Source organism: Anguilla rostrata, chromosome 3 (assembly GCF_018555375.3).
Source record: "Anguilla rostrata isolate EN2019 chromosome 3, ASM1855537v3, whole genome shotgun sequence".
NCBI classification, from domain to species: Eukaryota; Metazoa; Chordata; class Actinopteri; order Anguilliformes; family Anguillidae; genus Anguilla; species Anguilla rostrata.
This window is the reverse complement of record NC_057935.1, coordinates 42,808,870-42,822,150: the sequence shown is the minus strand read 5'-3', so window position 1 is coordinate 42,822,150 and position 13,281 is coordinate 42,808,870. Positions and strand designations below refer to the sequence as shown.

Here is a 13,281-nt window from a genome sequence, read left to right as displayed (position 1 = left end):
AATTAAAGGAAAAAAAAACAACATAAAGTGTCTTAGTAAGGTGTTGGGCTACCATGAGCCATCTGGTGACTGCGAAGGCCATAGCATGATTCACATCATTTTTATACTCATAAAACCATTCAGTGACCCCTTGTGCCCTGTGTATGGGGGCATTGTTATCCTGGAAAAGACCACTCCCAGCAAGGCAGAAATATTTAATCATAGAATAAAGGCGATCACTCAGAATAACATTGTATTGATTTGCAGTTACCCTTCCCTCTAAGGGGACAAGTGGACCCAAACCATGTCAGGAAAATGCGACCCTTTCGACCCCTGCAAGCCTGCCAATATGACCAGAAGGCAGGTTTGCACTTTTTTTGAGTATTTCATTGGTTCCAATTCACCAGACAAGATCAATAAAGCATAGAAAAGTATTTTAATCCAAAACCAATACGTATTTGACCCAGGTCTGCTGTCTAGCGAGAATCCAGCACTGTCACATGTTTTTGAAGACTACAAGGGTCTCTGCTTCTACCAGGTGGCCTGGTGTGATCTTGTCATCATTATCAGTTTTCTCTTATAATGACAGTTTGACTATATGATCTACCAAAATAATGAAAAAAATGTATTTAAATTTGATAATATTTAGCTGGCTAAATTGCCTACCCACTCTAGCAAGATTATAGAGGCAAAACAACAAAAATACACAGTCCAAATACACACAGACTGCATGCACTGTATATCTATGCATAAAAAGTGCTGTATGTTCTACATTGTGAAACCACAGAGTACAAAATACCCTTAAATAAAATCAGAGAATGTGCACTTTAACCACATGTGAATTGTCTTGTGGTTAAACATGTGATTACAAATCTAAAATTGTGGAGTACAGAGCCAAATCAAGAACAAATATATGTCTTTGTTCCAAACATTATGACTCTCACTGTGTGTGTGTGTGTGTGTGTACACAGTGCAGTCTACAAGTATCTGGACAGTGACACCATTTTGTTGTTTTGTTGTCTCTGGACTACAGTTATAGTATGTATAGGATTTCATTGGAGTCGAAATGAAACTATAAATATGAGGTCTATCTACAGTGACCCAAGATAGATTATATCAAAAACCTATTGCTACTACAACCACCACATGAAACAAATTAGACTATTGCACACAGTAGCAGGTGACTTCTCTACACTCAGATCACCAGATCTTTATATTTTTAATTTTTTTGTTTCCATGTAGGGCTGAAATATGGAAACAATAACTGACTTCTTTAATATCACTGGCCTGACTTTCTTTTACCATCTTTTACCATCCTCCTCACAAGGTTCCCTCTCAAAAATAGACGGAAAGTTATTCACTGACATTTTCTGCATGAAGGGGAGTGGGCACTATATCCTCCTGGCAGACAATAAGAACACTTAAAAAAACAGAGAATTACAATTGGCACTCAAACTCAGCGTTGTTGGTTTTTTAATATCTCATCCATTTTTTGAAATTGGAAAGACTGCTTTTAATTACGATGCACCCTGGACTTGGAATACGTCGCAAAAATGGTTAAAATGGGTGAACTTATGACCACAGCTACATTTAAAGGCTTGGTTCATTCTCCCGTGGCTGAGAAATGTTCTGGTTAATTGTTCCTGTCATTAATTATATCTACTGTATGCTTTCATTGTTTTAATCTAGTATATGTGAAAATCTCTGTGAATGGAACCTGTGAATCAAATAAGTCACAGACAAATCACAGTCAGCTGCAGAGAAGAGAGTTGAGTTTCTGCTATACCACATAGCTATACCATGGACAGTATCTGTACAGATTTTATATACACAAGCAGTGCTAATTCATCCCCCTCAGTACGATGTTATTACAGCGTAATGAAATTCACAAATTTGCAGTTGATAAAGAGATGAGAGGTCACCTTAAAAACAAATCACACACAGTGCTCTTCTCTAGACAGGCTCATGACACTTAGTTAACACATTCACCCTCTTGCTCCCTTGCACCTATAAGAGGTTATCCATGACCTCTGGTGCAAAAGCAGGCTTCTTGATGCGAGAGCAGTAGAGTTACTTCTGGGCGGTGGGGGCGGGGGTGTGAGGATGACAAAGGGGTTCAGCAGAATTTCCTGCTATCAGTGCAATTTTCGCCACAGACACTGTGACAGGTGTGAAAAAATAACCTCTGTTTACCCATCAGCTCCACCCACCCCAACCTCATTTGTGTAGAGTAAACACTTTTCTGTGTGCTAATCCTGTGCAACATTCAGCAAGGGTATCTGACTTTTACCTGCGCACAATCATGTAATGCACTAGTGAGCACACACACATACAAACACGCAAATACACCGGAATGCAGAAATACACACTTGTATAATGCATGTTTTTTTCTCATAAAATGTGCAGGTTCACATCAGGGCAGTTTGATCTAACAATTTAGACAGACAGAAACTGATCTAAAAATAAAGCCAGACATTTATTAATCTAAATTACAAACTAAGGCACAAACAAAAACACACAAAGTTCACACAATAAAAGATCTCTACCCAAACCACCAAAACGCAAACCACACAAAAGAAGCCCCAAAGAAGATCTCCCCTGCCTCATACTGCAGGGCTTATACTGGGCCACAGGCAGGTGGAGGCAATCAAGCAATTAAGCAATTAGGTATTACCTCCACCTGCACTACCCAGGCAAGCAGAGGCTGGGGACGTAACACGTTATTAACAACACACACTCTATCAATTCTATCATTCACAATACTACTGTCGACATTGGTGCTGGTGTTCTTTTGTAATCTAACAAACAATCTAAGATCCCCTGAAGTACCATAGCAATCAACCTAAAATTGGGGCCATACGCATAATTTGGAAGTGGGCAGCCATTTTGCTTAAATGTAAATTGTTGTCCTGTGGCCATCTTTGGAAATATCAAAATGTATTCTGCATTTTAACACAGGGACATGCTGTAGATCATGCATGCCAAATTTGGTGAGAATTGGACTAACATTGTAGATTCGTGTTTTTCAAAAAATTCAAAATGGCAGAAAATCCAATAGGGAAGAATTTAAGAGTTCTCTGAGCAAATTTTTTTCAGGATGAGGAGGAAGAAATTTTGTGCATGTATAGAGCCTATTCAAAATTAGTATTTTGCAACAAGCGCTCCCCTACAGGTCATATTCCACTATGACACAGTGAGCCTGTGCACGGTAAACCATAATATTGCTATCTATCATCCCCTGAAGTATCGTTGCAATCAACGTGAATTTGTGGCCATACGAATATTTTGTGAGTGGTCAGCCATTTTTCCTAAATGTAAATTACAGTCCTGTGGCCATCTTTTTATGTATAAAAATGTCCTTTATAACAATTTAACACAGCAATGGGCTGCAGATAACACATGCTGAATTTGGTGAGAATCAGGTTTTTGAAAAAATTCAAAATGGTGCGAAGAGGCGGAAGAAGAAGAATCCTAGCAAAAACAATAGGTGTCCTATGCACCCTTGGTGCTCCTAAAAATCAGAGCACCATCTGAGAGGAACCAAAGCAGATAAAAATAAGTACTTCACAGAGCTGGCGTTCTCTCTTCTTTCACATTTCAGGAATTCCACACAGTTCTCTGTTCCCCCTCTCCTTTCCTTCACAGCATAGTCATGCTTTCTACTCTGTGCTTGGGGCTCTTCTGGGCAGGCATATGGTAGCGCAGTTTCTTCCAGAAGGGGGAAGAGAGGGGCGTGGAGCGGTCACCCCTCCAAGCTACGGCGCCTCCAGAGCGGACCAGCAGCTGGAGCGGCTCGGGCAGGGAGTCCTGCTTGCCGCGCGGGGCTCTCTCCACCAGGATCAGCCGGGTCTGCCGATCCACTAGTGCCGCGTGGAGCCCGCTCAGCAGACCCTGCTCGTCTCCGGCCCCGCCCCCAGCCATGCCCTTCACCCAGCTCTCGTGCTCCGCCTCCAGGGTGCCTGGGAGCAGCACCAGCCTCCGACTCTGCCCAATGTGCTCCAGCACCGCTTCCGGTACCGCTGCAACAGCAGTATACAGAGAGAGACGTATGAACCAGTCTATACACACATGCTCATACAGAGTGAGATATACTACCAACTAAATGTGAACACACACACACACACACACACACAGACATACACACACACACACACACCAATCTGCATGCACATAAAGCAATCTACACACAAAACAAACACCGTTATAAAAAAATCTACACACTACAACACGGTTAAGCTCGTCTCAAATAAGCAATTACACATGATGTGGGTGTTTGATAACCTTTTTCACTAAATAAATGAAATTATTTTAAAATGTGTTTTGTGTTTCCTTTGTCTAATATAACATTTTGTTTAAATATGTGAAACCATTCACATGTTGTTAAAAAATAAAAATAAAACTTAACTGCTAACAATGAAAATATGGGTAATAAACCAAAGTCACATTCCCAATGTGCACTCAGCATTACTTATTAAGGCTCTAAAAATGATGAGCACCTTCCACACTGAAGTCACATATCCATCTCCCAGAGGGAGGGTATCATTCCCAAAGGAATAACCTACCTCCTTGTTCAACAGCGCCTCCTCTGGTCTGTACCTGCCATTTGCCTGAGCCAGTTCAGTTGTAATATATTCCAGCATGCTATGTACACAGCTAAACTCATGGATTTTAGAGCACAAATAAGTATCTCATGGCTACATGAGCTTTGGAGGAGGATGATGGAATATCAGAAATGGAACAGACTGACAGTTAATGCAACAAGTCCAAAATTGAGAGCAAAAATGGGAACAATAAAACAGCTGGAAAAAGTTTTTTTTTAAAGTAACTTTTAGTTAGCCACAAACTGTGACCAACGTTATCCAAGAGTGACAGAGTTTTCATTTTGGTGGAGTTGATGTGTGACCCACGGGGGAGAGTTTTGTGTTGTCTGCTGTACCGTTTGTAGCACTGAAACCAGCAGGAGTAAGAAGCCGGGCCTCACCTCTGCCTGGGAGGATGTCTCGCTCGTACAGGCACAGCCGGTAGCCAAACTCAGTCTCCAGTATGCGGGGGATCAGCCTCTGCTCCTCCTCTGTCAGGGCCTCCTCGCTGGCTGCCTTATAATACATTATGTAGGCATCATACTGCTTTCCATCTGAAATATGAGAAAAATCTGGCTGAGTTTTTATTTTTTATAGTTTTTTTAATGTTCTGCAATTTCTCAGCATGTAACTGTGTTACTAAATAATATTCTGTTGAAACCCTGTTGGTTCACTGCTGGTGCAAAGCATTTGCTGTACTTAATGTAAATTATTAAAACTAAAAATGCTTGAGTTCATAGCAAATTGTATCCTCTCTGCCTTGACTTCAGCAAGTTAACAGAGTTTTTCGCATCTTGGGGGTGTTACAAGCACTTTCTACTCATCGAGCCTTACCCAGCAACGCTCTGGAACTTCAGCATTTATAAGTCCTGGAATGAGATAGAGCCTGCTAAAGCAGGAAGTCCCTTTGACAATTTCTCCAATAATGTTTGTTTGTCGTTTGTTTGAACAAAACCAAAATATTGTTGAAACAGGCACACAAAAACTCGGCTTATTTCGCTAAGACATCCATCAAGCTACAGTATGTTGTTTCTTACTACTGCAAATACATAAACAGAGCACATACACCAAATAAATGTCATTCCACCTTATTAACATGCTATGCAGTACATGCTATCACCACCACATAGTTATTTATATGCCGTGGATGTGTAATGGTGATAGCATATATTGCTGTAGGTGCACGTGCACATTAAAATATAGCTGTATAAAATATATTATATTGAACTTTTTCTGGATTAGTAAGCTACTTATGAAAGGTTAGCTTGATTCTCTGATAAGTAACAACATTATACCCCGCCGGGCTGGTTCAGACAACAAACAGCTGACTGACACCATTATGCTGTGTACATGCTATCATCCTGGTAACATACTGGAGAGTCCTTAGTTGTGTGAATCAGAAAAGCCACTAGATTGCCGGGAGAGTAAATACGGCAGTGTTCCATGTTGCATGTGTGAAAGGGGCTACTGTCTCTAAGTGACACTCCTTTGTGGACAGGGGATTGGCTGTCCTTAAGGCCCGCCCTCTCCTCTTACCGGGGAGTGACTTTCTTTAAGAACCGCCCCTACTCAAACAGGGGAGTGGCTGTCCTTAAAGCCCTCCCTCTCCTCTTACCGGGGAGTGACTTTCTTTAAGAACCGCCCCTACTCAAACAGGGGAGTGGCTGTCCTTAGTGGCCACAACCTGTAAACCTTGCCTCACCTTTAACAGAGGAGGAAGCACCCCTGAGTTGTCGGAGAGACAGCACAATGTCTATTTTGAACTTCACGTAGATGACCGTAACCACTGATGCAACGACAGCAAACATCACAATCCCCAACCACAGGAAAGGTGATGGAGCATCACCTAGGAAACAGACAATCAAATACAAATTAAAAATAGCCAAACTTCACACTGCTGCTTCTCACCAATCTATAGCCTATTTATAGAACAATAATACACTCACACAGACAGACGCACGCACGCATACACACACACACACACACACACACATACATGTACACACACACACACACACACACACAAGCACAGACAAACAAACACACACACGCCAATCCATGGAACAATACCAAACTAACAGATGCATGCTTTTATACACACAGGCACATATGAATGAACTCTCACCTCTCGCTGTCAGGGTGATGGACACATTAATTGAGGAAGGAATTGGTGAGTCTAATTTGCAAGTGTACTTAGTGTTGAGGTGTTCTGGGGTCACGCGTCTGAACACCAGTGATGCGATCATGTGGTATTTCCCGCTCATCTGCCGCTCTCTATGGATGATACAAAAGGATGGTTCAGTGAAGAACGCACAAGCTGCCTTTCCACAGCCATGTAGATCCCAGATCAGTTAGCGCTTTGCAGCGCTCATTGCTCTTTCACAGCTGCGCCTGGGCATTGACAGGGATTCAGGAGCACGTTCCTGGTCCCTCAGCCATGCACGTCTCGTCCTTCTAAACTGGTCTATTGGGTCAGCTGAAGCAAAGGTACTCATGGCTAAAGGTTGGCGTTATCGCAAGTAGTGTGTCATAAATGAGCACAATTAGCTGCCATTTTTTAATGGGAATATGACGTTAACACCAATGAGACATTGCATGAGAGGGATTTAGGGTGGTGGTGGCACTGCCATGGACCAACAGTAGACCATCTTAGCTTGGGAAATAATCAAAATATAGCTTTCAGTATTTTTAAACATACGTTTGTTTACTAACCACATGGGACTCTTTCTAACCATCTGAGCTCCCTGAGCATCGTGGTGATTGGGTAAAGTTGTCATGATCTAATCTTTGACTTTGACTCTTCTCATTTTGCGGAGTGGCAGAAACATTGCAGAAACAGAAATGGGGCACTTGGATGATGTGGGAGCTGGGAGCAGGCAGGCCTGTGATGTCAGACGGAGCTTACATGGTTTCGTTGTAAAAGACAGGCTCGCTGGGTTCCTTTGATACCCACTTTGTCTTCTTCATCCAGAAAATCAATTCAAATTCTGGCTCAGAATGAAGCACCACTACACATGAGACCACAGCTGCTTTCCCTTTAAAGAGACACACACATTTCAATTATTTATTTAAGACCGGAGTTAGCCATTCCATAAAAAGTCCAATGTTTTTTTGTTTCTTTTTTAAATGCCAGGGATGTATTGCATCATGTCAATGTTGATAAATGTCATAGTTTTCACAGATTGTGGCATTTATAAAGTATCAGAGTTTTCACAGATTGAAAACTATGACAAAATGACTAGGCAGTTTGCAAATGCCCATACACACATTACCCATGTTATGATAAAAATTGCAGCAAGTTTGTTTTCCAGTTCATCTTGAATTTTCCCCTCTTTAACTCAAATGATTTCCTTTTTCTTTTTTTTGCTTTTCGTTTTGCTGTAGAAAATTCCCACAATAAATCACTATGACAACCTGATGTGCATAGTGCTATACACACCAAAAAGGCAGAGAGCCTTCCCTTACCCACATCCACCTTTATTTCGGCATTGTCCAGCGGCTGAATAATCTTAGGATCAAGCACAACACGACCCTCTGTCAGAACAAAGCATAAAGCGAAAGATTAATTTTGGTCCCTTAAATTTTTTTTCAGAATCCTCTCTGACAGGGAAAAACAGTTCTGAGAAATGATTACTCTGAATCACCCTTAAGACTGGGTGTTTGTCACGGGAATCACAGGTGTCACAAATTCTGTTATTTTTTGGCATTTCCATAATTTTTTTACAGTTTCAGTGCTTTCTGGATTTTTCGGCAGTTTTGGATGGTAACTATGAACCTTAATGCAGCCTACAGTGTGATTTGTATAGGCCAAAGCATTTTAAATGCTGGGAGAAACAATGCGTGACCATGTATACCGATTCTAGAGTGAGCTGGAATCAAGATTTCCATCCTTGTCAGTTGTTGCAATCAGACGCTTGATGGCCCCTGTGAACAGTGTTGATGTCCAAGGCTCATTTTCCCATTACTGTTACAGTGACACAGTCAGTACAGTCAATGACAACAGATGCTCCATCAAGGACTCAATTCTTGCTATGTACAACACTGTATCAAAACCATGTTTTATTTTAGTACTGTAATTTGAGAATGCTTTATTTCTAACAATGTTCTATTAGATTAAAAGGCATGCCTTTCTTTCCAAATTAAGCAATTAAATCAACCAGGCTATATACACTATATGGCCAAAAGCATGTGGAAACTGGACATCCAACATCTCATCCAAAATTATGGGCATTAATATGGAGTTGGTCCACCCTGCTGCTATAACAACCTCCACTCTTCTGGGAAGGATTTATATTACATGTTGGAGAATTTCTGCAGGGATTTGCTTCCATTCAGCCATTAGAGCAATAGTGAGGTTGAGCACTGATTGAGCTTCCCAACTGATCCCAAAAGCTGCTGGATGGGGTTGAGGTCAGGGCTCTGTGCAGGTCAGTGAAGTTCTTCCACACCATTCTTAACAAAACCATTTCTATATGGACCTTGCTGTGTGCTCGGAGGCACTGTTATGCTGAAACAGGAAAGGGCCTTCCCCCTGGGGAAGCACAAAATCATCTAGAATGTGATTGTATGCTGTAGCATTAAGACTTGCCTTCACTGGAACTCAGGGGCCAACCCAAATCATGAAAAACAGCCCCAGACCAAGGAGTTTCCAGACACTGTGGGGTCTGTTGATTTTTTTTTTTAAACTTTAAACACTTGTTACTGTTGCTGTAGTTGCGCATGTTATTTCAATAATTTCTCACTGCTGAGATCTACTAATGAATTCAATAAATTAACTTTTTTTTTTTTTTTTTTTGTCCATTTTTCTGTGATTTACAACAACTCTGCCTTGACACCTCTGTGATTTCAACCAATGATTTCTGTGGTAAACACCCAGCCTTAATCATCATCAATACTGCAGGGGGTGAGAGGATGCTGTGCTACAGTTAAACACAAGGGTAAATGAGCACAAATAATAAATTATGGGTGGTGCTTTAAGATGACATCCAATTGAAATAAAAACAATTCAACTTCTTATTCGTGATGCATTTCTTATCTTTTGATATCTCATATTAACAGTTGCTAGATTTTTTTTTTTTTTAACATGTCGTTTTTTAAAGAGAAACTGCTGGAGAGAAATCTTACCATCCACCTTCAGCTCCTGGGTTCTAGACATGGTGTACACCTGTGTTCCATTGCTGAAGGACCATGTGCAGGTGTAATATCCAGCGTCACTTGTCGTAAGACTTTGAAAGATAAGGCTTTCTCCGGAGCGCAGTTCCGATGAGCAGTTCTAGAAGAGGAAAACAATTCAAATCAGTGCAAGGCTGGGTCTCGTTGAGCCAGAGACATTGGAAACCTTCACTCCTTTCACTTACAATATACCAGTGTTGAGGTCTCTTTAACTTCAATTCAGGCAATTCAAGACACAAATTGAAATTCGATAAATTTTCTGACTTCCTGAGAAAATGTCACGTGCAGTTTTTGCCTTTAAAGAAATATATAGGTAAAGAAATGCATAGGTACCACAGACTCATACACACACACACATAATGTTACAATTTCCAAATCAGGAGGTTTCCTACAGAAACTATAGTGCATCTGCAGTATCATGAAAAGGTATGATGAAATTTGTCATTATGAGAAATTACTTGATCTTTATTTTCTTCAATCTCAGAGTAGTTTTAGTTTCAGTTTTAGTTTCACAGGCTCATTTGCAATAGAATGACGAAGGCTTCTGACCAGCATGTGATCCTAGGGAAACCATTTTGTTTTCCATACCTTGGAGGGGGAGTGTTTATCCACTCTCAACAACAATTAGTCTTTTTTTTAGTCTTCACTGGATGTAAAGCTTTCCATTCTTAACATTAAAGCAGATTTTTGCACATCTGCTTCATGAGGCTCATATGATACCTTCTTCCAGGTGATGCTGGAATTAAGGGAAGCACGAGATTGCCGGTGGCATTTCAGGACGAGAGACTCCCCCACGCTGCCCTGTACACTGAACAGGTTATCCTCTGTGTAGCAGTTTCCTCTGTTCACTGTCAGGTTAGACCAGGCCTGCCCAAGGATGCTGCTGCCATTACTTAAAAAGGGACAAATCATGAGACAGCATGAGATACTAGGTAAAACAAGTGGGGTTTTTACGGAAGAAGTTTATGGGATGAAATCATATGCAGGGCACTGTGCATATGTGGCCTGGGATCTCAGGCCTAATTACATAATCCACTACACCGTCTGCACGCATTACCACATAACGCAATATACTGATGGCATACATCGCTGCCTAATCTAGTTAACTGATTTCATGCATTATCGTGATGACTTTTCACAAGCATACAGGATGTTGCTAAAGACACTGCACACACATAGTACGTACGTCAAAGCTCCCACTTGGCCCTCGTGCGCACCAGCCTGTTCGGCTTTCGCAAGGCCAGAGGCATGGAGGCCAGCCAGACCTGTGCAAATCAAAGCAACACAAACATAGGCAACAAGATACAAGCGAGTTTAGGAGCTGGAGGCACCACAGTTATCTTTGTATGGAGGCATGCCCAGTTCTGCCCTATTTTGTGTCTCGTATTTCATTTGTTAAAACCAAATATTTTCTCTGTATCTGCAAAAGAAGTGATGATGTCAGTATCTCCACCTCCTGTTACTTCAGAGTTATAGGGAGAACATTAGAAGATAATATCACCATAACAATGCAATATAAAATATGAAGATCCAATATATTGACATTCTTGATTCTTCATCAGGGAGATGTTCTGATGATATCATGAGCATTGAGACTCGCATATTCAGATATAACAATTATTTATTTATGAAACATGGCTCTGTTTTCTGAAATGCAAATGATTTTTTTTCCAATTTTACTGAGAAACGATTGAATTATAGCAAAATGGACCAAGTACTGCCTCTTTGGTCTCAATGGGATACATCTGATAAGAAACTGAATCTAGTATGCCTGGATGACACGTGTTTTTCATGTATTAGAATATGTTTTTTGGAGAGCCTCCATATATTAAAAAAAATATTATCCAATGCATTGCTCTTTAAGTTCCATTATATGATTAGTACATACTTTCGTTTTGTCATGGAACAACTGCATTATAAATACACTGGACATGGAGATGAATCCAATAATTCATCCAATCCAATATTACCTTGGGAGCCGGAGAGAAAGATGACGAAAAACAGGAGTTTCATCTTCTCTTCTAAAAATTGATCGAATGATATAAGTAAGAAAGCGATGACGAAAAAGACCACACAGAAGTATCAACACATGAACAGCAATACTCTTGTTTCAAGCTGCATTGTCGACCAATTTTAAATCAATAGGAAAAACACGAACAGAATTAGTATGTTATCAATAACATCTGTACTACAGTCTCTTAATTTGTGAAATGTGCGAATGATAGTGAATCAGACAAATTACGTTCACATTATTGAACATCATCAGTTACACCGTACATTAATGAGTTAACTAGATTGTTATTTTTATTTATTTTTTAATCATTATTTTTTTACAGCAGTTATCTACAATTTGCGACTTGATTGTGCGAAGATTTATTGTAAGAAGGTGCCGTCATTTTTCAGCATTACCTTGTGTTGCGCTACAATGATTACCAGTGCGTGCAGTGATCGATTAATAATATTTCGTAGACTACCTTGTAACAGTTTTCAGATAGGTCCGTTTACTCTTCCAGAAATCAGACTTGTTTTGCGTTTTTTCTTCTTCTTAGCTTTCTGTCTGTGTCTGTGGTTAATTGATGCCTGGTAATTGCCGATAGGTACCATACCCTATAATATCCATACTAATACAGATTCACGAACAATTAAACAGAAAACTTTAATTTAGCGCTATATGCAGCCAGTCATTAAAATTATAATCCATAGTGACAGCTAACGGATCATGAAACAACGGAAACTCCAACGGAACTCCCTCTTGACACTTTTTTTAGACCGAAAAAAAAGAAAAGAAAAATGAAACTGCAAGGCAGTATGGGATTCCCCCTATCTCGTGTTAACTCAAACGACATATAGGTAATTACGCTATGACAAAAATAAAATGCATAACGAGACATGTACATATTTAAAACTAGATAGCCGGCTGACAACCTAGTAACTGTCCTACCTCCTGGCGAGAACTTCAACGAATATTCGTAAATAACACGCCTGTATTTGGGAGGGGAAATAGAAAGAAGTTTCGGTCTGTTCTTCTCTTTTCCACAGAAAGAATGAAGGGTATGGTTTTTCGGTTGTGAAATTGGGTCAGTTTTTTCACGCTCTTTTAGCCCCTTAAGAAAAAAAAAAAAAACCTGAATGCTGCCAATTATTATGCACACCCTGTACACCACTGGTTATCAACCCTAGTCCTGTATATCTAACGTCCTCTAGGTCTTCACTCCAACCCCAATAAAGCACATCTCAATTAACAGCTAAAGATCTGCATTGAGCTGATAATTAGTCGTCAGGTATGCCAAATTGGGGTTGAAATGAAAATCTACAGGATGGTACATTTTCAGGAAGAGGGTTACCATTACTGTACACACTCTTGACTGCTTTAATTTCAAGCAGACTTCCTGACCATTTTGCAAGACCTTTCTTGTCAATTCCGGTCGAGTTCAGACAGGAATGTTCTCCCCTCCCAAGTGGTTGTTGTCAGAAGCCAATTCTTTTGATTAAAACTTGATTGAATATCACTAGGTCTACTTGAGGTTATCACAGCATCTGTACACAAAAC

General features: G+C 40.4%; 1 protein-coding gene across 3 annotated transcripts; it reads right to left on the bottom strand.

The window, feature by feature from the left end:
- Positions 1 to 2,436: 2,436 nt before the first annotated feature.
- Positions 2,437 to 13,256, bottom strand: LOC135250916 (interleukin-18 receptor 1-like). Of its 3 annotated transcripts, XM_064327739.1 has the most exons (12): positions 12,372 to 13,256; positions 12,206 to 12,275; positions 11,702 to 11,752; positions 10,918 to 10,996; positions 10,452 to 10,623; positions 9,684 to 9,831; positions 8,025 to 8,093; positions 7,465 to 7,594; positions 6,685 to 6,833; positions 6,262 to 6,405; positions 4,961 to 5,113; positions 2,437 to 3,998 (listed from the first exon to the last, which is right to left on the bottom strand). In XM_064327739.1, the coding sequence occupies exons 3-12, from the start codon at positions 11,742 to 11,744 to the stop codon at positions 3,619 to 3,621; spliced, it is 1,467 nt and encodes a 488-aa protein (XP_064183809.1). In that variant the 5' UTR covers positions 11,745 to 11,752; positions 12,206 to 12,275; positions 12,372 to 13,256; the 3' UTR covers positions 2,437 to 3,618. The 3 variants fall into 3 exon arrangements, with proteins under 3 accessions (XP_064183809.1, XP_064183808.1, XP_064183806.1); XM_064327738.1 differs by having other exon boundaries at positions 11,702 to 11,747; positions 12,203 to 13,256; XM_064327736.1 differs by having other exon boundaries at positions 12,206 to 13,256.
- Between the last annotated feature and the right edge of the window lie 25 nt (positions 13,257 to 13,281).